This window comes from Ochotona curzoniae, unplaced genomic scaffold, assembly GCF_017591425.1.
Source record: "Ochotona curzoniae isolate NIBS_2020 unplaced genomic scaffold, NIBS_Ocur_1.0 scaffold_274, whole genome shotgun sequence".
NCBI classification, from domain to species: domain Eukaryota; kingdom Metazoa; phylum Chordata; class Mammalia; order Lagomorpha; family Ochotonidae; genus Ochotona; species Ochotona curzoniae.
Genome location: NW_024467101.1, coordinates 10,309,675 through 10,335,079, shown reverse-complemented (window position 1 = coordinate 10,335,079; position 25,405 = coordinate 10,309,675). Strand labels below are relative to the sequence as shown.

At 53.5% G+C, this 25,405-nt stretch overlaps 1 protein-coding gene across 1 annotated transcript in view; it reads right to left on the bottom strand.

Moving 5' to 3' along the window:
- Positions 1-512: 512 nt before the first annotated feature.
- TPST2 (tyrosylprotein sulfotransferase 2) overlaps positions 513-25,405 on the bottom strand; it is a 44,584-nt gene continuing 19,691 nt past the window's right edge. Inside the window, exons 2-7 of the mRNA XM_041003892.1 lie at positions 17,076-17,147; positions 13,527-14,447; positions 9,898-10,096; positions 6,823-6,873; positions 3,510-3,557; positions 513-1,068 (exon numbers count right to left, since the gene is read on the bottom strand). Coding sequence (XP_040859826.1) covers positions 3,516-3,557; positions 6,823-6,873; positions 9,898-10,096; positions 13,527-14,368 — 1,134 coding nt within the window. The 5' untranslated portion in view covers positions 14,369-14,447; positions 17,076-17,147 and the 3' untranslated portion in view covers positions 513-1,068; positions 3,510-3,515. The remainder of the gene's footprint in view (positions 1,069-3,509; positions 3,558-6,822; positions 6,874-9,897; positions 10,097-13,526; positions 14,448-17,075; positions 17,148-25,405) is intronic.

The window sequence follows — 25,405 nt, the reverse complement described above, 5'->3', positions numbered from 1 at the left end:
TGTGCAGCCGGGGCCATGGCCATAGCAGGCCAGAGGTACTGTCTGCATGAATAGTGTGCTAGTAACCATCGAGCAGGGCCTGGGCCTGCTGTGTCCTCACTTTGACCTCTGCAGGAGCCAGTGACAGAGGAAGTAGGTCACATGCCAGCTCCCCTCCATGGGTGACTTGCCCTCCAGTAAGCAGTGTGGACCCTGAGGCTCGGGTGGACCTCCTGGGTGGCCATCCCCACGTGCCACACATCCTCACACAGGGAGATTAAGCATAGAGCACCCGAGAGACCCCATGCTGCCGTGTGGGCTCCTCCCACAACCATGAGTGGAGCAACCCTTCTGAGTTCTCCGAGTCCCCAGACCAAGTCATCAAACCTGAGCGTGGCCGGGGAGGCGACACAGCTCAGCCGTGCTTGCCACAGACCTGCCTTCCAGCTCCTCCCACCTGTCCCCGGTCCATGTGACAACGGTCACCATGCAGGAACAATCTACTCACAGGCACAGAGCGAGGCACAGACAGATGAGACTGTGTTCATTTTTATTCAAATAATCCCCGCCCGCTCCGCTTCCCCCAACCCCTTCCCGGGGAACTGGGTAGAACCGAGGAAAGTCCCAAGAAAGCCTCATATATTAACTTTTTAAATAGATTCTCTGAGTTTTCCAAGTCGGGGTCAACAGCTGAGAGGCACAGGCGGTGGGCCTTGCTGGAGCAAACAAAGCCACCGAGGCAGTCCTGGGAATTAAGGAAGATGGCGAGTCTGTTTCTTTAAAAAACAAAACAAAACAAAATAAAACAAACAAAACCAGTTCTTGAGGTTTTGGGAGTGAAATTAGAAAATACCTAAGTTTCAAAGAGGACTGCTTCCATACTCGGCTCTCCACCCTAGACGGGGTTCCAAGGTGTAGCGTTCCGTGATTCGGCTTTTTTTTTTTTTTGCAAACATATGCAAATACATTCCCCATTAAGCAGTCCTGTTTTCGGGTGATTAATAGCAAGCAATATGCTTGGATTAGAGGTCTGATTCCCACTCGAATGCAGTTTCTGGTCTTCTTGGCGACAAAGCCATTTGCAGAGATCTGGAGGTGGAGAGAAAGAGCCAATGAGGGCCAGGGTAGCGATTCTGAAATAGAGCATTTTATATTTATCCGAGTGATGGCAGATGCACGCGCAAGAAGCGGGACAGCTTTATAGAGGCACCCCGGATGGCCACAGAGAACTTGAATGTGCCAAGAGTTCTTGAGCTCCTGCTCGCATCTCTCTCCACCTGCAGCCACCCGAACCCAGAGACAGACATTTCTCGTTTATAACCAGCAAGTGCCAGCGACCACATATACACGCACATGGTCAAGGCTAACAGGTTCCCGGAGGCCAGGCTGGGAACGAACGGCATTTGTTGGAGGCTGAGTCCGTGGTGGGGACTAACTAAAGTACACACACTGGCATGGGCTATCTCATTTAAACAGTAAAGCAGGGGCTGCGCCATGGGAACGGAGGGTGAGGAAGTTCACACACAGAAACGCTGTCTCCCAGGCCAGGGTCCCTCTCCTTTCCTCTGGAATGAAACAGAGGTCTGGGATCTTAGCCCAGCTCAACATAGAAAGCCCGATGAGCAGCCCCCTCCCACCCCCCAACCCCAGGAACTTCAGAGTCTGCTGATGATCCAAACGGAAGGCAGGAGACTGAACACGGAGTTGAGGCCAGCAGTTCCATTCCAATCAGGTCAGGCACAGTGCAGGCTGGTGCTGGTCTCCCCAGAGGTCTCCTTCCTTCCCTCCTATTTCTTTGAGCCTGATAAAGAGGCTGGGGGACACTCAGGAGGGAGGGCGTTCCCAGGGGCCTTAGCGCCAGAGCCTGAGACCACAGGAGAACCCAGCTCACTGCATCTCATGACCACATTCCGGGGTGAACATCGAGGCGTCCCCATCCCCGAGATGGGGCCAATAGAGGCTGGGAGGGGTCAACCGTGGAGTTCCTCAAATCCTTGAATTCCACACCTCAAAAGCCCTTTCCTTATCGCTTAGCAAAATACAGCAGCACTCCAAAAAGTGCATGAAAAAACAGAATTGAAAAGCAAGTTTATTTTGAGGGGCCAACACTCATGTAGTAGCCTAAGCTTTAGCTTGTGGGGCTGGCACCCCATATGGACACAAGTTCAAGTCCTGGCTGCTCCCGTTCCAACCTAATTCCCTGTTAATTTGCTTGGGAAAGCAGGGAAAGATGGCCCAAGTCCATGGGACCCTGCACCCACATGGGAGATGTGGAAGAGGCTCCTGGCTTCAGGTCGGCCGAGCCCCAGCCATTACAGCCTTTTGGAAAATGAACCAGTGGATGGAGGAACTTTAACAAAAACCCCTTAGCAAAATACAATAGCACTCCAAAAAGGTGTGTGGAAAAATGGAGTTAGAAGATGTAGTTGATTTTTCTGTAAGACTTACTTTGAAATCTATGCACAGATTTTTCAGAATATGACTTTTCTATGAATTTTTGGAAGCCTCACATATGCATGAATTTAAATTTTGTTTTCTTTTTGAGAGAGACAGAAAAGAGATCTTTTACCTACTGGTTCACTTTCTAAATGATGACAATGTCAGGGTCTGGGCCAACTCAAAGCCAGGGGTCCAGAACTCCATCCAAGTCTCCCAGGCTGGGTGGCTGCAGATACCCACCCACTTGAGCCATCACCCACTGCCTCCTAGGGTGTACACCAGCAGAGATCTGGAGTCAGGCAGGAGCAAGAATCAACCACAGGCACCGTCCTCTGGGAAGCAAGCGATCTTGGCTGCTTGGTGCAAATGCTGGCTCCCCACTCATTCATTCCAGCTCTCCATGAACTTTTTGAAGCCTTTCTGTATGGAACCCATTACTGACAACAGACTGCAGGGGAGCTGGTTCTCAGGGTTGGGGAAGGGGAAGGAGATGGGGGGCAGGGCTTCTGCCACTTGGTGGCCGTGCAGCCCTGATTAAGTCAAGGCCGTCATTCCGCGCTTTGATTTTTCTCCTTGCTAAGACGGGAAATTGTGTCCACCTGCCTTCCAGGGATGCTGAGGGTTCCAGGAGTAACACGCGGGAGGCCCTGGCCCTGTGCCCGGAGGTTATTCTTAGCACGGGACTTCTCGTGACTATTATTAGAATAATTAATTGCTTTGGGCCAAACCCCACAGAGGTCATTTAGCGAAGGCCGCCTGGCACACTGCATTCCATGCGAGAACGACTTGACAGAATCCTCTCCTGTCACAGGGCTCCTGCCTGTGCCCCTTCCTGATGTCACACAAACCTCTGGCAGGTTCGACTTAGCTCCCTGCCCGCATTGCTGGTCCACCACCAGGAGTCTAAGCTTCTGTTCTATAAATAGCTGGCCCAGCCTGTCACCATGGAAACCTCTGATGGAAGGGGTGGGGGCAGATCGGCCCACCTGAGTGGACACTTGTTCCTGGGGAGCCTCTGGAAGGACAAAAGTGTTTGGAAACTGGGGGTTCTGAGGCGGGGCGGGAGCCCCCAGCAAGGTCTGTGGGCCTACCTGGAATCACGAGCTTCCTAGGTGGCTGGAGGTGCTGTTCTGGTTCACCTGAAAAAGACAACAGGCAGAGGAAGAGGTCACGGCCAGGTGGCGGATGCCCCCGAGGACCCCCGCAGCATCAGGTGCACACACTCAACGCTCGTGCCAGGTGCCAAATGCTGGGTGGTCAGCAGCAGCTGCCCAGCCCTGCTTCGTCCATTCTGGGTGCGGTGAGAGCCCGTCCAGTACACACATGGGCAACACAAGGGGAAATCGAGGCGATATGGCGGGGGGCTGTGAGGGACTGGCAGCGTTAGGGCTGCCCCCCTCACAGAGGTCACGTGACAGGAAGGCTGCAGTGTTACACAAAGTATCTGCTCTTCCTCGCAGGCGCCTGGCACGCAGCCCCTGAACACCTTGGCAATCTCCAGGTGGACTGGAGTGTCTGTTGCCAGGCTGCTGAGGTGTCTGTGGGCTGGGAGCCCTTGCAGAGGGTCAGGGGAGAAGGATGGGTCAGAATTGGGTCAGAAGTATAGCAGGCAGGATTCCAGGGTGGCAACTTGGAGCCACACACCACCCACATCCTTGTTCTTTGAAAGATCTATTTATTCGAAAGAGCAATAGAGAAAGAGCTTTTCCATCCATTGGTTCACTCCCCTAAAGGCTCCAAAAGCCAGCTTTAGGCCAGGATCTCCACTGGGGCCTCCACATGGTGGCATCTACTACTCCTGCACGTTAGCAGGGAGCCAGACTGGAAGCAGAGCAGCTGGGACTTGCACTGATGGGGGATGCAGGCATTGCAAGCAGCTGCTTAACCCACTGTGCCACAAAACTCTAGCCTCCTTCACATCACTTCTTCATTACCCTCTGGGGGAAGGGAGAGGGGCTGGAGGCTGAATTCAATCCATCACGTCCACATTAAGCACAGATACTTGGTTGGCTAGCCCACTGAGGAGGGCATGGGAAGTCCGTGCCCGCCCCCCATGCTGGATGGCTAGGCTGGCTAGGCACCTGTCCTATTCACTCGACTGCGCCTCAGTCAGTTCTCTTTGTAGCAGACAGGTAACAGCCAGCAGGGTATTTTCCAGAGACACCTCAAGCCAGAGGGCAAAACAGTGGGTGGCCCTGGCACCCCCCCCCCCCCGCAGCTGGCACTGGGAGTGGGGTTGGTGTCAGATCTGAATGGAACCTGCAAATGTTCAGTTGGTGGGCAGCTAATCCAGGAACTGGTGGCTAATGTTGGAAAACAGCCCACGTGCCAAGGATGAAGACAAGGCCAGGTACACGGAGGTCTGGGTGGGACAGCACCCCCAGCAGTGGCAGGAGCAAGGACTTGGAAAGGGGGCGGCGAGCCGGAGCCCAGGCAGGGGAACCTGCACATCCATGTCCGTTCCTAATCTCAGGTATGAATGACTCTGTTCTGCTTCCTTAATCCTTTTGGATGGGGGACTATTTTGATCTCACTGTTACCACGCTGGATGGCTAACGCATGGGCCAGCTCTGACTTAACCCTGCTGCCAGGTTTTGCACAGTTCTGCATGACTTCACCTGCCCGGTGAATGCAGAGAGCATGGCTTGCTTTCCCCGAGGGCAGGCACGTGCCATTCCCATCATGCTCTGCTCCCGAGTCAGCTAAGACAGCTTGTGTATGCCATACCCGCGGGGCACTGGGAACTGGCATGACCCTTTTGTAAGAAAATTTGAGCCTTGTGGCTCAAGAGTCTTCCAAAGATTCCAGAGAACTTCCACCCTCTGGAGCCACGCCTAAAGAAGGTATTCTGTGGGTCCAACATGGTAGCCTAGAGGCTAAAGTCCTCACCTTGCATGTGCCAGGATTCCATATGGGCGCAGGTTGTAATCCTGGCGGCCCCACTTCCCATCCAGCTCTCTGCTTGTTGCCTGGGAAAGCAGTTGAGCACAGCCCAAAGCCTTGGGACCCTGTGCCTGCGTGGGAGACCTGGCAGCTTAGCTCTAGCTGTTGTGGCCACGTGGGGAGTGAATCAGCAGACAGAAGATCTCCCTGTCTTTCCTCCTCTCTGTATGTCTAACTTTTCAGTAAAAATAAAATAATTCTCTTTCTCTCTTTTTTTTTTAAAGGGTATTCTGTGGGCATGACTCCATAGACCTCTGCTGAAAGAGGGACAGCTGATGACCTGACATGATTCGGGACACTGCGAAGATTGGAAAGGGTCGTAGGAAAGCAGATGCACATCACAGAACATTCTGTGGCTATCCGCAATGCTAACAGCAGAACCCAATAAAGAAACGAAGCAGTTAATACAAGGGCATTGCAACGGATGCAGAGACTCAAGCTCAAGTGGATAAAAAAAAAAAAAGGTACCGTATCACATGGAAGAATTTAAGATTGCGGATAGATCCTCCACCCCGATTTTTCTTCATTGTTTTTTTTTTTAATGATTTCTTTGTGTATTTATTTGGAAGGCAGAACAATATAGACAGACAGAGCTAGCTTTTATCCCCTGACCCACTTCCCAAATGACTGCCACAGTCAGGACTGCAGCAGGCCCAGCCAGGTCTCCCATGTCAGTGGCATGAACTCAAGTTCTTGGGCCACGACTCACTGCCTTCCCGGGAGCATCAGCAGGGCGTTGGATCAGAAACAAGCAGCCAAGGGTCTAACCGGTGCTGGGCTACGGGATGCTGGAGTCATCAGCGGCAGCTTAACGGCTCTGCCACAAAGCCAGCCCTAATACTATTTTTTTTTATTAGAACAAATAATATGTCACATGTCCTGAATTTGACCATTTACCTGGGGACTGATCCCCTTTTGGTTTTGCCAAATAAAGACACACAGACACGAATTCAGACTGCTCACTGCAGCATCACCCCTTGAGTTAATGGGCTGAGAGCATCTGAAAGCTCAGAGGACAGCCTCACTGATGGCAGGGGGAGGAGTCCACGCTGAGGGCTGGTAAGGAAGTGTCCCAGTCCTGACAGGGACATGCAGCCAGGAGGAGAACCGACATTAATCTGGGTCTGGAAACTGCTGCTTTGAAATAAAACTGAACTCAAGGCTAAAGACGGAAAGTATTCAGGACATCTGTGTAAGTGCAACTGAGCCCAGAGCCACGGTGCACGACCGCTCGGGCAGAAGGGCCACCGGGACCCACAGAGACGTTATGGTTCTGCCCCTGCCCCGCCCCCAGCATGGGTGGCCCAGACCCACAGACCTTATGGCTCCACCCCCGCCCCGCCAGTCTGGGAACTGGAGAAAGGGTCAGCCAAAAGCCAGAAGTGAACTGTCAGGATATGCACCCAGCTCACGACCTTGCCACAATGGGCCAATTGCAGAACTCCCCCTGAGGTTTCTAACCTGAAAGTATCCTTTCAGATGGGCTGGTGTCTTGTAGTCCCCTTTCAAGACCTAGGAAATAGAAAAGAAATATCACCACGTGGAAGCAATCAAAAACCAAAATTTACCCCGAAACACATACATTTGTTTATTTCTCCATCCTTTCTCCTTCCCTTTATGTCCTTCTCTATCTTCTATGTCTGATGTAGCCATTCATCACCCATTTAAAATCAATGCATCCACTTTTCTGTCTCTCCATCCACCCACCTACCCATCCATCCATTCATCCATCCATCCATCCATCCATCCATCCATCCACCCATCCATCCATCCATCTATCCATCCATCCATCCATCCATCCACCCATCCACCCACCCATCCACCCATGCTTCTTTCTCTTTCCAGCCACCCATTATCTGCTGAGCTCCTGTATTCCAGACATTGTTCCAAGTACTTGCAGGTTTATTTGAAATTCCTGTTCTCCTGGAGCCTCCTTAAAGGGGACATCAGACAGAATACAAGTGACAACAAACTCAAAGAACACATCATATTGCAGGAGGTATCATGAAGAGAGTGAAATACAGGGTTGGCCAGGGGGCTTCTTCAGAGCTCAGAAGAGCCCGGGGAACAGGTGTCCTTGGATCTGAGCCCTGAATAACCAGGAAGACCAGTCAGGTGAAGCTGAGAAGGAAACAGCCAGTGCAAAGGCCCTGAGGTGGGAACCAGGACATCTCAGGCTTTCCCATGCTTTCTCAGCACGGAAGGTACCAGTGTCTGCTGTGGTCCAATTGAGTTGGAATGTGAACTGATCAGGGAATTCACATTTCCTAGTAGCCATATGAAAAAGAGTAACAGGAGGGGGCCGGTGCTGTGGAATGATAGCTTAAGCCTCCACCTGCCACACCGACAATCCATATGGTTGCTAGTTTAAGTCCCGGCTGCTCTAATTCCGATCCAGCTCCAGACATATGGCCTGGGAAGGCAGCGGAGGATGACTCAAGGCCTTGGACCCCAGCATCCAGTGGAAACACGGAAGAACCTCCTGGTTCTTGGCTTTGGACCAGCCCATTCAGAGAGTAAACCAACAGATGGAAGGCTTTCTCCTTGTCTCTCCTCTTTCTGTAACTCTGCCTTTCACATAAAAATAAATAAATCTTAAAAACCAAAACCACACACACACACACACACACACACACACACACACACACACACACACACACACACACGGCCTGAGAACCAAGGAACTTGAATTTGCAGGAAAGGTACAGTGTGAAAAATAAACAAAGTGTCAGATACCCGCTGAGACTCAAGGAGCCCCCAGGCAAGAAACCTCTCAGGAAGGATTTAGAGACCTCTTGCTCTTAAAAAGAAACAGACTAAGCTCAGAAGAGTTATTTAGACCTGCAGCAATCATTAGAACACACAGTGTCAGGCCTCAGGCTGGGCTGTGTGTGTCAGGCCTCAGGCTGGGCGCCTCCGGGCCCCTAATCCAGCAAGCACTGGGAGCAGAGGCCAGAGTACCACCGTTTCTGAAAAGTAAAAAGGGTTGAACTTTAGTTCATCCCACAGTCCTCTTCTTAATCTATTATTATGATTATCTTAGGCAAAATAGTATCTTGGCTGTGTATGTTGGTTTTTAACAACTTGTCATTTTCATCGGAGAAGCACAGACACACGGAGATAAACAGTAAGAGATCTTCCAGCGCTTGATTCACTCCCCAAGTGCCCGCAAGAGCTAAGGCTGGGCCAGGCTACAGCCATGAGCTGCAAAATTCCGTCTGGATCTCCCATGTGGGTGACAGGGACCCACAGGGCTTGAGCCATCATCAGCTGCTTCCCAAGATACGCATTAGCAGGAAGGTGGGTGAGCAGCCCAGAGGCAAAACTGGTGCTCCAATATGCAACAGAGCTACTCTACGTGGCATTGGAACCTGCATGCCAAAAGCCCTCCCCGTTTTTGGCTTATGTTGCTTTGAGCTGACACATAATATTTGTAGAAGTTAATGGGATATAGCCATATTTCAAGTTAATTACTAGAAGCATGGCATACGCACAAAGTACAGAAAGCACGTAAGATGGTGAAGAATCACTGCTATCATTAAAGATGAACAGGATAAAGTCAGGAATAAATATAATAAATATGAACCACAGCCCCAGCTATGAATGGCCACACCACCAGCGTGGCTGGGTATACTTATACTTGCCGGTTCCTGAATACTTTCGGAAACAAAATGTGGCCAGAATCGGCTGTCGTGCGTGAGAGGGAACACATGACCCCCGCAGCCTGGCACGGCCCCCCCACCCCGCCCCTGTCCAGGGCCAGGAAACTGTCTAACAGAGGGATTAGCGCGATTGGTGCAGAAGCACCAAGGGCTCAAGAGCAGCAGGCGGAGAATTCCTCCTGCAGCCAACTCAGGCACAGGAGGGAAGGTCAGAGAACCGGCTACTTGCTCAAATCAGCGCCAGCTTAGAAATGCTGAGCAGAGCTTACACCAAGACCCTAGGGCTTCGTGAGGTCAGTGCTGCGAGGGTCGCTTTTTGCAAAGATGTTAACTGACTTAGTGCCACGATGGGAGCCAGAATCCAGCACCCAAAGGAAACCAGAAGCACATAAACCACACCATGAACTTGGGAGCCGTCCTTTCATCCTGTGCAACAGCCTACAGGCACACTTCAAAAATATCATAAGCACCTGCACTCGGGACAAAGGGAAAAGAGATTCAGACAGCACTGAGCTCAGCTCTCGTCTGCTACAGGAAACAGCAAACCTCACAGGTCACCCAAGTTACTGACAGCTGATTGATGGGTTCCCATGGTTTGGTGAGAATTTAAAGTGCTTTGCAGACAGAAACAAGAAACAGTAGGAAATAGGAGAAAGAAGATACGAGTACACACATGGGTCTACTCTAAGAGGCCACAGGGTATTAGAGGCAAGGCCACCAGCTGGCTCTGAGCTTCCTTGTAGCCCAAGCGAAAATGGAAACCCAAGCATGTCTGTCATGTCAGGGAAACACGACACCCAGGCAGAGACTCCCCCTCGGCTCGGGGTCCCAGGCCTGAGAGCTGGGTTCCCCGTGGGCAGGCGTGCATACTCACCCGGTGCGTGTTGTTGACGACGATGGGGTCGGGCTTGCCATAGTTGGGTGGGTTCGCGTAGGGGTCATAGCCGAGCCGAGCCAGCATGGGGGCGATCTGGGCCATGTCCCTCACCACGTCCCCGGGGATGTGGCCAGTCCACTTGGACAGCGCTTCCAGGTTCACGGGCTTGATCACCTGGTCAGTAGAACGCTCGATCCTGGGGAAGAGAGGAAAGCGTGGGTAGGGGTAGGGGCAGGTCCACATGGCACCTGAGTGGGCATGCTGCTTGGCCGTGCTGGAAGGGGCAGCAGGAAAGGTTGGCAGGAACCAACCGTGCCACTGCCTTGGAGTTCTAGCCTTGTTATAGCTCCCCGCTATGCACCCCACAAAGCCGGAGGAAAGTACCAGCAATGCATACTGCAGGGGCACAATTCCATTTCCTAGAGTCACTTGTGACACATACGACTAATACACACATTTTGACCTTGAAACAAATCGTGAGGGACCAGGGACAGGCACGGCTGAAGTCACCACTTGTCACAGCATGTCGCAAACAGAGGTATCTGCTTCAAGTCCTGGTTTATTCTGTGCTTCCCATCCAGCTTCCTGTTAAATGCACCAGGGAGATGGCAGAGGATGGGCCATGCACCTGGGTCCCTGACACCCACGGGGGAGACCCACACAGAGTCCCTCGCTCCTGGTTCCAGCCTGGGCCAGCCTCAGTCATTTGTAGGCTCTGGGCGGTGAGCCAGCAGAACAGCATATCCCTCTGTATCTCTTTCTCTCTCAAATAAATCTTTTTTTTTTTTTTCCTTTTCTTTAAGTAAAACACTAAAGGTAAGGCTGAAAAATCTTGCAGTCAGACTCCCAGTCTGTCATTTTTGCACGGGCTTCCAGTCTAGACATTCTGGAATAACCCCTTGCAATCCTTTCTCTGGGATCTGAATAGCAGGTGCACACTTGGGAGCCAAATTGCTTGACTTCAGACTGCCGGCTGGACCAACAGCCGCTGCGTGGTCCAGGGAGAGTTCTTTCACATCGCTAACCTCAGTCTCCTCACCTACAACAGAAGTGACAGCAGCACTTCTCTCACTGGGCTGTTGGAAAGACTCCATGAATTCATTCAAAGCAAGCGTTTAGCAGAGTGGGCGGCTTCCGGTAAGTCACATGCCCACAACCGAAGCATCTACAGTTTTGCTTGCAGCTTTTAAAGCAGCAATTGTATCCTGTCTATAGTACGTCAACACTTTGTTCTTTGATCAGCTGTGTAGTACTTCCATTTCTACCTCTTGTTCTTCAGGCATCCTATGCCACTGGATTAGGAAGATCACTCCAACTATAATCCAGGGATGTGGTAGGCTTTCAGGTGGGGACACACTGGGATTGAGAATATACTTCCAGATGCTTCCATCCCAGCTGACGGAAGTCTCTGAGGATGTGGGAAGAAGATGGGAACAGGCCTGGGAGAGAGGCCAAGTGGGGAAGGTAAGAGAGCTCACAATGGTGGGAAGCACATCGCTTGGGGGGTCGCAGGCCCAGATCTAAATCACCACTCTAGGCAATGTGCCTAAAAATCACAAATGATGGACATGGCTTCTGCCAAGACCTGTGTGTCTCCCGGAGTTTACAGTGTGAAAAGAACACGGACGGATGCCTCACAGAACGCGAACTGGAGTACGCCTACACATCGGTCATACTAGAAGTAACCAGTGTCTACCAACAGGGGGTGCTAAAGAGACTAGGGGAATCGGTGCGGAGGGATACCATACAGCTGCACACAGTTACAGCTCAGGGGAGTGTTGGGTACCATGCCCCCGGGGGACACCCTAACACAGGGTGAAAGACAGCTACAGAAGCCTTGGTTCATTGGAACTTAGCTTAATCAGCATGCACTATCAAAAGTCCAGGTGGTCAGAACTCAGAAACTGGCTGGGCGCTACAAGCTATCAGTCCTTCCTTACCTGTGTACGCCCCTTATTTCTCTCTAATAAAGATGTATGCACGCTCTGGAGTGGATCTGATTTTTGTTTTGATGATCTGTAACGATCCAAGCTCCCGCTCCCACTGGCCAGGACAACTGCCATGAGCAGTATCATGTTTGAGGCTCAGGGCTGGGGCTGTGGTTGCAGGTAAGTTATGTTGGCACCTGTGGTGCCTACATCCCATAGGTTCGAGTCCTGGCTGCCCCACTTTCCATCCAGCCCCCTGCTAGTGGCCTAAGAAAGCATTGGAGGATGGTTCTAAGTGCTTGGGCCCCTGTACCACCCACTTGGGAAACCCAGGTGGAGCCTTGGACTCTGGCCTTTGGCTGGGCACAGTCCTGGCTGTTGTGGCTGCGTGGGGAGTGAAGCAGTGGATGGAAGTCATGTATGACTCTCTCCATCTCAGCAACTCTGCTTGCCAATAATCTTTTTTTGTTTTAATAAACATGAAAATGATAATTATGAAAATAGCATCCAAGGGGCCTGGCACAGTGGCCTAGCAGCTAAAGTCGTTGCCTTGAATGCACCGGGATCCCATATGGACACCAGTTCTAATCCCAGCAGCTCCACTTCCCATTCAGCTCCCTGCTTATGGCCTGGGAAAGCAGTTGAGGATGGCCCAAAGCCTTGGGACCCTGCACCCGCGTGGGAAATTCCCTGGAGGAAATTCCTGGCTCCTGGCTTTGGATCAACGCAGTACCAGCCGTTGTGCTCACTTGGGGAGTGAATCATCGGATGGAAGATCTTCCTTTCTGTCTCTCCTCCTCTCTGTATATCTGACTTTGCAATAAAAATAAATAAATCTTTTTTAAAAATTAAAAAATAAATAAAAATGGCATCCAAGATGAATACACAGAGACCCGTAGATCTTCCTAAGTTACAGAGCAGGACGTAAAAGCACAGACAAGCTGGAGGCATGTGCTTGGGTCACACAGCTCTGCAGTGGTAGACCTGGGGTTTGAACCCAGACAGCCTGATTCCCGAGCCTGTGCTCCCGCCTTCCCGTCCACCTGCCACTGCTTTACTACCAAACACTTGCAAAGGCTGTGACTCAAAAAGAGTGACCAAGGGCAGGTGCGATGGCTCAACTGGTACATCCTTTGTCTTCAAGTGCCAGTACCCCATATGTTCGCCGGTTCGTGTCCTGGTCGCTCCACTTCCTATCTAGCTCCCCACATGTGGCCTTTGCAACAAGGTCACTGTTGCACATCTGGCAGTGGAGGGACCCTGAATGGGACCCTGAATCCATGTGGGAGATGCAGAAGAGGCCCCCGGCTCCTGGCTTTGGCTCAGCTCTGTTTTGGCCATCACAGCCATTTAGGGAGTGGACCAATGGACGAAAGATCTTTGTCTCTCCTCTCTCTATAAAATTTGCATTCATAATAAAAATAAAATCTTTTTAAAAAGAAAAACAAAAAGACCAGCGACTGTTCCTGTGTGTTTAGATAATAAAATTGGGGCAGACAGGAGGTGCAGTGATTTAATTCAATGTCCTAGAGCTGCCGGGCAGGCCCTGGAGGGGTTCAAGGGGTCCTGCAGCTAACCACCACCCCCCTTTCCCAGGTCTTCCTGGCTGCAGCAGAGGAGGTGTGGGGACTGAGGCAGGCAGAGTGACTTAGCACAAGCGGCACAGCTGAGAGGCAGGGTGGAGGTCAGAGCACTCACTTGGACAGGGAGACACCCCCGGGCTTGCCGATGAGGTCTTCGTGGTGCAGGACAGCATCGCTCCAGGCGATGCCCAGGAAGTCCAGGATGAGCTTGAGGGAGCGCCTGGGGTGCAGCACCAGCTGCTCGTAGTACACGGGCAGGCACTTGTCCTTGCCCACCTCCAGGCACTGCGCGTACATCACCTCAATGGCTTTGTTCCACTTGGTGAGGCAGTCGCGGTAGCTGCTCAGGTCGAAGCCCGCGATGGTGACCTTGCGCGTGATCATGGAGTGCACCGAGGCGCGGCCATCCCGCACCATCAACAGGAACTTGGAGTTGGGGAACAGGCGCGACAGGTAAACGGACGACTTGAGCGTGAAGGGGTCCTTGTTGCACAGCACACGCGCCGGCTCACCGTGCTTGGCAATCACCTCCAGGATGAAGGCCTGCATGGCGGCGTCCAGCACCTCGTCCGTCACGCCCGCTTCGTCCAGCCGTAGTTTCTCCCGGCCGGACTTAGACCAGGCCTGGCGCATAGCCAGCAGGCGGGGGATGATGCGGGTCTCCTCGCCGCAGCGCACCTCTGGGTGAGCGTCCAGCATGGCGCGCATGAGCGTAGTGCCGCTGCGCGGGACGCCACCCACGAAGATGAGCGGCATGGCCTTGCCATAGCGGTACTCCACGTGGTCAGCACCCACCAGCACCAGCTCCTCCTGCTCAGGCCGCATGGCCCGCCGGGGGCTCCGCGGGCCCCCCAGCACCGCACGGCACTCCAGCACCTGCTGTCCCAACTGCACGGCCAGCACCAGGGCCAGGGCGCAGCCGGCTGCCAGCAGCGCCCTCCGCATGGACAGGCGCATGCTGGGCCGGGAACGCAGCAGGCCGGGCCTAGGGGCCCGCTTCAGCGACGTGTCAGCCGGCGGCCAGTAGGGCTCGCATCTGGAGAGAGAAGGAGACACGCGTGATCAGGGAGGCAGGTAAGCTGGAGGTCTTCACAAGCCCAGAAAAGTAGAGGTGTCTAGGCAAGCATTTAGGGACACAGCATAATTCATGAGCACTTGGCTATGGGCTTTGGCGCTGAGCTGAGCCCTTGACTCACCTTAATTCATAGGAACACCTGCAGTAACACCGAGGAATCCTACCATTATCCCTCCCCCTGCAAAGAACTCTGGAGCCATGCAGCCGAGTCCTATTCTTACTCCCTGGCCAGGTCCTTAACTTCTCCCTATGCCTTCCTTGTGGGATGCATGCTGGACACAATGGTTGGTTAAATCTCTGATTGGGATGCCCAGGTCCCATAATGGAGGGCCTGGGTTCTAGTTCCAGGTCTGCTCCCAATACCAGCATCCTGCTAACATGCAGTCTGGCAGACAGCACTGCTGTGGCCTGACCCTGTATGCAGCTGCTGCAGGAGGCATGCGGGAAATGAGCCAGAGGATGGAAGATCTGTATGTCTTTGCAATCAACAAATTCAAAACAAGCAAACAAAAAAACAATGCAGCGCCTCAGCTGTCTCCCTGGATCATTATGAAAATTTAGAGAGAGAACAACAATCCACTGGAATTCAAGGATCAATGGGTAGGAGACAGTCAAGTGGAGAAAGACATTCCTAGAAGAGCAAACAGCCAGTTCAAGGGCCGGGGCAGGAAGGACCCAGCATCTCTAGCGACTTGTGCCGGAAGCAAGCGGGGAGAAGGCAGCGAGCGTTCCTCTTCGGACAGGACGTTCACCGGAAAAACACGTATTCACCAGAAAAGTCAGTGTGCAGCTGCGCAGGGGAAGCCGTGGCCGCCCCGGCACTTCCTGTCCTGCCACTTGGGAGGAGTCGGCTTGCCCCCTTCCCCTTCTCAGCCACACTTTCCCCCACTGCAGAGCAGGGGTGCACCCGTGGACACGGGTGGAAGGCGGTGCCTGACAAACAAAAGTGTAAGTCACTTCCGCTTCTCACCCCCCACCCCGGGCTTTCTCTCTTTCTCTGGGCATCCGAGAATAGCAGGGGCCTGTTCCTAGAGAAATGTGGCCTGTTGTTGTTGTGTTTACAAGACTGGGGGTTCAGAGCCCAGATCAATTGGCTAATCCTCTCCCTGCAAGTGCAGGGATCCCATATGGGCAATGGTTCATTCTCAGCTGCTCCATTTCTCATCCAACTCCCTGCCTGGGAAAGCAGTCGAGGATGGCTCAAAGGTTTGGAACCCTGCACCCATGTAGGAGACATGGAAGAAACTCCGGGCTCGCAAAGCCAGGAGCCAGGAGCTTCTTCTGGGTCTCCCATGCAGGTGCAGGATCCCAAACCTTTGAGCCATCCTCGACTGCTTTCCCATGCCATAAGCAGGGAGCGGGATGGGAAATGGAGCAGCTGGGATTAGAACTGGCACCCACATGGGATCCTGGCTTGTGCAAGGCAAGGACTTTAGCCACTAGGCTACCGTGCTTGGCCCAGAAATAAACCTTAAAAAAAAGATGGGGAGGTTCATGGCTGGCACGGTAATGTAGCAAGTTAAGCTGCTGCCTAAAGCACCAGCATCTCATATGGGTACCAGTTCAAATCCTGGCTGCTCCACTTCCAGAAACCCAGCTCTCTGATAATGCACCTGTAAAAGCAGCAGGTAATGACCCAAGTGCTTGAGCTCCTGCACCCACACGGGCGTCCCAGATGGAGTTCCTGGCTCCCGGCTTCAGCCTGGCCGAGCCCTGGCTGCTGTGGCCATTTGGGGAGTGGAACCAACAGAGAGATCTCTGTTTTTTCCTTTCCCCTCTCTCTCTCTGTGTATCTTTGCCATTCAGAAACATAAATGTTTGGGGAATAAAAAGAATCCAGAAAGACTGGGGGTTCACTGGGATCCTGAATTCCAGAGTTTCTGCAGGTGGTAATGTGAGGCTACTCAAAAATCCCTCCAGAGTGGCCGGCCCGGGGCAGGGTGGGCAGGGTAGGGCAAGGGAGGGGAGGACAGGGCAGGGCAGGGCAGGGCAGGGGAGGACAGGGCAGGGGAGGGCAGGGCAGGGCAGGGGGCAGACAGTGAAGTCCCACAGCTGAGAGCAAAGAACAGGCTGATACCCATAGACAAGAGGAAGCTAGGGATCCACACAGCACCCGGGAGCAAGCTGCCAGGCACCCCGAGTGCAAGTTGACACCCCAGCAGGAGGAGAAGCAGCAGGCCCCAGCCCAGTGCTCTGAGCATGCTCTGTACCCCCAACACCTTGAGGATGCTTAGTCAGCATCTTGCATTTGGAAACCCCATGTTCCAGTCCCACCTCTGCCACTTGCTGGTTGGTGGGATTTGACCGGAACAAAGGGCCGAAGCAGCTCTCACGTGAGGTGCTGAGCAAGCTCGGCCAAAACGCTTGCGTCGGCAAAACAGGCCACACGAGTTCTGCAGGCTGGGTTCTGGCTGGTGGCTACAGTCTGAGCGGTGGCGCTGGACAAGTGCCCTGGCACCTTGGGAGACCCAGCCAGTCTTCTCTATCTGACTCCCAGGAGAACTGTCCAGTCAGTCCCTTGCAGGACTGTGGCCAAACCCTGTTTCCGGGCAGTAGGGACTCCAAGGGACCTGCTGTGTGTGTACGTACCTCCCCTGGGGACCGTCATCTTGGGGCTCCAGCCTGTGCACCTGCTCACCAGGGCTGTGTGCCGGCAGAGCCCTGCAGAGGCGAGAGAGATGCTGTGTCAAGGATGGAGGCAGAGAGAGTGCCCAGGGCATCTGGAAGCGACATTTCAGAGTGCTGGGGGAGGGAGGGGGGAGATGAGGCAGCTGGAGTTTGCACTTGCCTGCTCCCACAGGCTCATGACCCAGCCAAAGCAAACTGAATCTCAGTGAAAGCTCTGCTGTCCAAGGGAGCCCTTGGGGCTCTTGGCCTCAAGACCTTGAACTTGAAGAAAAGCAACAGCCTAAGTGACAAGTTATCATACCATCTGCGGCTGGTGGGGACGGTGGATCAGGCAGTGCACTGTACAACCCCGAAGGGCATCACATCCCCAGGCCGTAAGGAAGACGGGCACTCCCTGAAGTTGGACAATGACCTGCCACCACCATCCAGCGCTGACCCAATTCCTACCGTGAGAACACCTCAGGTCAGCAGGACCCCAGTAAGAGGGACACCTCGGTGTTCCTGGATGTTACAGCTGAGGACCCACATCACCAGGAGGAGCAGGAAGAAGAGGAGCAACTGACCCAAGGAGATGACAGAACCAGTTGTGCCATGCAGATGTGCAGCTCAAGACAGGGACGAGGTTGGGTCCGTGATGGGGCCTGGCACTGGCACAAGGCCGGAGCCCGGTTACGGAGAAGCTAGGCAGGCCCCACAGCTCTGGGGAAGGCATGCATACATCCCAGTGCCATGTGCTGCCTACAGCGGGGAGGCCAGCGAGTCCAAGACTCTCCCTCTCCCTTCACAGATGGGACAATGGAGGCCCATGGTCGATGGGCTCACACACAGAGTCTCAGCTTAGCTCTGCTCTAGTCCACTGCTGTCGGGTGCAGGGGCGCTTTCCAAGGCAACCCTGGAGTGGGAGAAGTCTGGACTCTTGGAGGGGTCCTCACAACAGTTTCTGGAAACATGGACATCAGGGCAGGTGCCGTGGCACAGTAGGCTGAGACTCCCCTTGGGACGCTGGCATCCCATACGGGCGCTGGTTCGTGTCCTGGTTGCTCCATTCCAATCCAAGGCTTCGTGCCGTCTTCAACTGCTTTCCCAGGCCACAAGCAGGGAGCTGGATGGAAAGTGAGGCTACTGCACCCATGTGGGATTAGAACCTGCACCCATATGGGATCCCGGTATGTGCAAGGCAAGGACTTTAACCACTAGGATGTCTCATCGGGCCCTAATATACATTTTTCATGAACTTTCTGAACACTCCGTCCTAGGCGTGGATTTTTCTTTTTCTTTTCTTTTTTGCACCAAAGAAATTTAGCATTGAGTTTCATTTTTCATAAATGTTTTGAAATCCCTTCATCTAGACCACTGCTCTTTGGAGCCTCAATTTTCCTATTCTGTAAAATGGGCTAATTACTGGGCAAAGAAATCTCAGCTGTTACTGCTCCGTGTGCCATGGCCCTAAGCTGTTGTCTGTACTTCCTCCCTCCCTTCCTACTAGCTCATTCCTCACCTCCACAATGTCTTCTACTCCCTGGAACAGCAGCCTGTTCATTCCCTTCCAGTCTCAGACCCAGAGGGCTGGCGCTCCAGGGTAACCATGGCAACCCCTCCTCCTGCATCACAGCCCCCATCCCCCGCCCAGGGTCAGTGCTCCAGGGGCACAGGCAGCCGCTGAATCTAGGCCTTCCCTCTGGGAACAAAGTGAACCCATTTGTGCCAGGGGCCTTGATGCTCTCCCGGGAGCAGCCTGGCTCCGGCCCAGCTACCCTCGGGTGGCCCTTGAGATGCCAGCCGAGACCAGGAGGCCTGCCATCTGGTTGGTTCCCACGTTCAGGAGCCTGGTCCTCTCCTTGCAGGGAACACAGACTCTTTCTGGGCACAAGGAGGACTATTAGGTGCTTGGTCACTGGTGTGTGTCCAGCGCCCAGCCCCCAGCTCGCAGTCATACATAACTACTTGGGCCCAAATTAAGCAAAATTAAATAAAACTTTAAAAGTCTGGCTTCCCTTTCTCTTCAGCCAAATGTCAACTTACTGGTGCCCGAGGGTGGCCAGTGGCTACCCTCCCAGTACCCCGTGTCCTGGCACAGATCTAGGATCTAGGACAGGGGTGGGTGAACAGTGGCACCTGGACTAGATCCCAGCCCCAGCCTGCTTTCACAAGTCCCCTGAGCTTGCAAACAGCCTTCCACATGCACGGACGAAACACCTGCAAACTCACCCAGCCTTGGGGTGGACATAATGGAAAACAGAATGGGAGTGGCAGGCAACACATGTGGGCCTTTTTCTTCTTGCCAGGATTCCCTAGGCCCCGCAGCTTTAACGACCTCATGAGCAGGCAACACTGTGCAAGGTGTGAGATGCCGTCTAGAGTCAGCTTAGAACAACCAGAAAGAATGAGTGTGACCTGTGTCTGTGCGCACTGCACCCTACCGAGCTGAAGAACAACCTGGGCATCCACAGATTTGGGGCGGGGGGGGGATCTGCAAATGATCTGAGGCTCTAGCCTCTGGGGACACTGAGGCACAACCGGGTATGGGGTACCAAGGGAAGTGGGTAAGGGAGGAGGAGGAGACAGCCTGCAGCATCCGCTGCCGCAGCTACACCTGACCCACAACATCTATGGAACTCTTGGGACATTGCCAACAGCTGGCTGACTGCTACCCCAGAGGACGGTATGACTTAGGGGACAGCCCTGAGGCTGGGAAGGAGCTCACAGTTCTTTTCTTTCTTTCTTATAGAAGGAAAGCAGAAGGAATAGCACTCCCTGTTTAATGAAGCACCCCTGTTTATTTAACATCAAATGGAGCACCCCCTAGCAACCACAGCTAAAGGGTTGGCATGGTGGGACAGGGGATGAAGCTACAGGTTATGATGTTTCCGTGTTGGAGCATGGGTTCAGGCCCAGGCTGCTCCACTTCCGATCCAGTTCCCTGGCTGCTGTGCCTGGGAAAGCAGCGGAAGATGGCCCAGGTGTCTGGGCCCCTAGAGCCACATGGGAGATCCAGAAGCTCCTGGCTTCATACTGGCCTAGAACTGGTTGTTGGAAGCATTTGAGAAGTGAACCAGGAAATGAAAGATCTCTGTTTCTCCACCTTTTTTTTTTTTTTTGGTACTTTTTCAAATCAATAAATAAATATAAAAGAGAAAGAAACCAACCCATCAACCAAGCACAGGAAATGGGCGAGCTGCTCTCACGTGGCAGGTGAGGCTTCTCTCCTCCACCCACACTGTCCTTCTCTCCAATAAGGTCATCAAGTGACTGCATGCCAGGCAGGGAATGGGCCCAGACCGTTTTGGTCCAAACCCAGGCTGCACCAGTTCCCAGCTGTGTGGCCTTGGCAAGTTGACAGAGCCTCTTTGAGTCCCAGTTCCCGCATCCATGAACGGAGGATACTGGCAACATGCCCCAGGAGGCTCCCACGGGGTGGTTGGGCCCTGGATCTGGGGCTGGAGAGCCAGGGAGCAGCCTGGCAGGAGCAGAAGGGACACAGGAGTGTGTCGGGTGTGCAGCCACCACCACCGCCACTCAAGGGCCTGCTCTATTTCCAGCAGAACCCAGCAGGAAGGACTTTCTCGGGCTTCTTTCAAACTCGGACTGATGAAGTCATTAGCAGAAACTGGAACAACTTGTGAGCGCAAAAGCCAGTTTGCCAGCATCAGGATGCTGTCTTTGGCATGGAGTCATGCGGCCTGGAAGGTGAAGGGACAGCAGTGGCTTCCCTTCTTCCTTCACCCATGAGCTACCCTGAAGGGCTATTGGGAGGGGAGGAGAGGAGAGGGGACCCCCACGTCCCCAGATCCAGACTCACGCATCTCACAAAGGTTTCCTGAGCATCCACCACAGGCAGGGTACTGTTGAAGCTCCTGAGTGGACACTTCAGTAGGGGACAAGGCCACCAACACATGTGAGGACTTCGAGGGATAAAAGCTTACAGAGACGGGTGCCAGACTTCCATGGTGGGAGAGGTGACAATGACACCGAGACCACACCATTCCAGCTGCCAACTCATCTGAACTCAGTATCTGCATTTCTTCATGCCCAGGAGATCCAGAGGTTCCCATGGAAAAAAGCAGTTGGTGGGATGGGGAGGAGAGCAGGGCAGAGGGGAGCTGGCAGCACACAAAGCTGGCTAGGGAAGCCCCAGGTAAGGGCCCACTGCTCCAGCTCAATGCTGTTCTCCCTCTCCATGGGAACCAACTGCCTCCTAAACATTCCATTGCCATGGCTGCCCTAAGCGCCCCAGGCAAAGCTGAGGAGCCTGCAGCTCTCTCTCTCTCTCCCTCTCTGTTCAAGAGTAAGAGATAAAGGGTCAGTTAGTCTGAATGCTGCATGGATACCAAGCAGCTTGCAGAAAGGTCTGGGAGGGCAGGTGGGCAGGCTGGCGCGCTGAAGATGCAAGCTTATACCAAACACTCGCTGCATGCCTCACACTAAGGATTTCACACCTGTCATAGCACCTGTGCCTTACACCCCTGCCTTCACCTCCAACCCCCATCCTAGCAGATGCCCCTCCCCCTCGCCACCCTGCTATCAACTGCCTATTTACTGGGGCTCAGAGAGGGCAGGCAACCTGCCCAAAGCCACAGCCTCTGACCCTCCACCCAGGACTTGTCTTTGCCATGTTTCACACCTTCCCCCTTGGAGGCTCAGTTCAGCCAGAGGTGGGCGAGGGATGAGACTGGAGGTCACCCCCTAGTTCCTTCATTCTGGGGTGGCGGTTCCTGGCTCCCTCTGGAATCGCTGCTGTCCAAAACCTCAGTGTAGTGTATTCCTCTGAGAAATGGGAGTTAACAAGAGGCAGCAGAAGAAACTTTCTAACTTCCACTAAGATGAGTGCCCCTCCCCCGCAAAGGTAAGTATTGAATATCATGGTCAAGGTCATCATGGAAGGAACATATGACAAGGAATGCGTGGTCGGGGGAGTGGGGTCTGGAGGCACTTGTTTTCCTTATACCTGTCTCCCACACACTGCATTTTACCATCGTTGTTGGGGTTAGCCAAAGCTTCCTTCTCCACAGCTCCGTGGCCCAGTGGTCTCTGTTCTGAGCACTTAAGTCTGGCTGGGGTAGGGGGGCAAAAGTAGCCACAGACAACAAGCATGAATGTGCACACAGCTGGGCTCCAGCAAGGCTATTTACAAACGCTGGCATAGAGTGAGAACTGCCCCACCTCGTGACATGCACCCCGAGACGATGCTCCCGGCATACTGGGGCACCCTGGGCAAATCAGCAAAAATGCAAATGCACAGAAGGCAGGTGGAAGCCCCATGGGGATTTTAGTATTGAGGCTCTGCGCTCAGATGGGTCAGCGGGGAGCACACAGGTGGCCAGCTTTGGAGAGCACAAGAAAAAGAAACGGACCATGCCAGGAAACAAACAGTTGACTAAAAAATTAAAAACAACAGGGTTGTTGCCATGGTGTAGCCGGCTAACCCTCTGTCTATGGTGCAGGCATCTCCTAGGGGCACCGGTCACATCCCAGCCTCTCCCCTTCTGACCCAGCTCCCTGCTAATGCGCCTGGGAAAGCAGTCCCCTGCATCCACGCAACAGACATGGAAGGAGCTCCTAGATCCTGATCGGCTCAGCTTTGGCTGTTACGGCCATTTGGGGGAAGAGGACCAACAGGTGAAGGTCTCTCTGTCTCAGCTTCTCCCTTTGCAGCTCTGCCCTTCAAATAAAATATAAGAGCAGCAGCTCACATACGCACGTGGCACCATCCAGCATCTTATCTGTGGTCCGAGAGAGAGGTCGGGGTGGGCCTAGCCCCTTCTCTACACCTTTAGCTCTAGCAATGATCCTAGAGGCTGGGTGCCGCTATCAGCTCCATTTTATGGAAGGGAAAAGTTGAGGCTGGGAAGAGGGAAGTGTTTGGTTGGTCACTCAGCAAGGAAGTGGCTGAGCCTGAGCAGGAACCCAAGTCAGTCTGACGCCAGGAGCTCTGGCTCTCACCCACTTCCCCATATTCCCAGTCCGCCCCAGACACAGTGTTAGGAAAAGCTCCCTGCACTGCCATGCTGTCGCAACTCCCTGCTGTGCCCCAGCACCTAGCACAGCCCTGCTTTGGGCTTCCTGTGAACACACAGGGTGGAGGGGCTCCCTTGCCTGATGAAGGTTATAAACAGGAAACAGCCAGGGTGACCCTGCAGGAGCTGGGGCTTCCCGTACCCCTACCCGCGCCCCACACACACAGGAACCCCGGCTCCACTCAGGCTGCGAAACTGTCAAGAGTTGCATGACTGAAAACTGGAATACGAGTCCCACAACCCAGCTTGGAGTTCCGATTCCACCGACAGCCCTAGGCAGCTGGGTGACGTTGCTGGCAGCTGCCGCATACCCTGGACCATGCTTTCGGCACCTGTTTCATAGGACAGTAACCCGTAGGCGCTTCTGAACAAAACAACAGATCTGTGAGCTGGTGAGTGCCTGCCAACATTTTCAGGTGGTGCTGAACGGGAACTAAAATGTGCTATAAAAAGATGCAAGGCGGCTGCCGGTGGCCGAGGACGCTGCCGCTGCTGCTGTCACTTATCACTCATGTTCACACCTGGGGAGAATGGCGGATGAGGTTTCCACCCAACTTCCTGGGTCCTTGAATGTGGCCTGGCTCCCTTAATCCACAACCTCTGCCCGGCCTTTGGGGACACCAAGGTGACAGTCCTTGAGGGGATAGGGAGGGGGCAGGTAAGCACAAGCAGACTAAGGAATTGTCAGCAGAAAAGCGTGCTGGTGTATTTGGGAGTGTGGTGAAGAGGCTTCCCCTTTATTAAAAATAAAAGGAAGATGAGGGCCTTACTATTTCCTGATAACCTGTTTCCTTGCTACCTTGCTTTGGTGTAGTACAGTATGCTCTTTCTGATTTATTTCAAAAGCAGTTACAGAGAGAGAGAGAGATGGAGAGACATTCCATTTGCGGGTTCACTCCCCAAATGGTCACACTGGCAGGGGGCTGAGACTACATGTGGCTGTGGAGCCCCAAGCACTTGGGTCTTCCTTTGCTGTTCTCCCAGGCACATTAGCAAGCAGCTGGAGAGGAAGTGGAGCAACCGGGATTGGAACTGGTAGCCATATGGGATGCCGGCGCCTCAGGCAGCAGCTTTACCTGTCTTGCCACAGTGCTAGCCCCGTGGCATAATCTCTTCCTTGCACATTTTCTTATACATGAAAACACAGCAGGAATATCAAAAGACAGCAGAAATGCCATCACCAATGACCAAAATCAACTCTTGCGGATCTGAAACCTGTGAAGTGTGATCTATCTAGACGCTTCCGCCTGACTTTGGCATCCCTGGGAGGTTGTAGAGAGCAGAGTTCTTTCAAAGTGCTGGCTCAAGTTCCCTTTCTGTGGCCTAGAGGCCGTCAGCTGGTCCATCGTCTGTACCGTCCATTCCACGCCCGAGAGAAAGCACTGCACACGGCTGCTGGAAGGCTTCGGTGTTCCTATGTTTAGATGTATTTGTGACTATTCCTCTTGCTAGGTTTCTGGCTTAACAACACAGAACTACTACAAGAGAAGCAAGTCTTCTATCCCCATTGGCACGGCACACGACCTTGGGAGTTTTAGCTCAGAACTGTGGCGTGTGCACTAGGGGCGGGAGAGTGACCTTGGACATGGACACCGGGTACGTGGCCCTGGCAGCAGGGTTGCTGGGGAGGAGGGGAAGCAGAAGGTGGTTCTGCAGTTCAGCCTAGCAGCTGTAGGGGAGTGGGGGAGGCATGGGGGGTGGACGGAGCTACGCACTGATGTGGGTGTGCTACTTCTGCCCCTGACCCCCAGCACTGTCACGTCCGCTGAGGCCCAGTTCTCTCATCCGTGAAATAGGTTCAACAAGATTCTTCTTTGGAATATATATTCATTTTCCAAACGTTTTCATGTTTAATTCTGTGTAATGATGGGGCACACGTGGTCATTCTGTACGTGTGTGTAATGTAGAATCATCATCTCCACCTGGGACTCAGTTTCCCACGTCTTCCGGTGCCCTGCACTGCAGCCCAGCTCAAGGGCTAGAAGCTTCCTTGATTTGCTGCCTCCATGCTGTTGGACTCTGCTGAGGGTGCTCACCGCTAAGGTTTTAGCAGGTGCAGGCAACATCAGTCTCCGAGACTGCCAAGGGAGGATCATGACAGTGCCGCTGTGCCCTGACGCTGAGAGATGGGCTGGACTGGCACAGGCAGGTGCTTGAAGGAGCCACGCCTTGTGCATGCCCCAGCCCTCCGGGATTTAGGTGGAACAGGTGGCCTTGTGCAAGGAGGTCCTTCACTTCCCTGAGTTCTGGGGTCCCACCTGAAAAGGGAACAGCCTA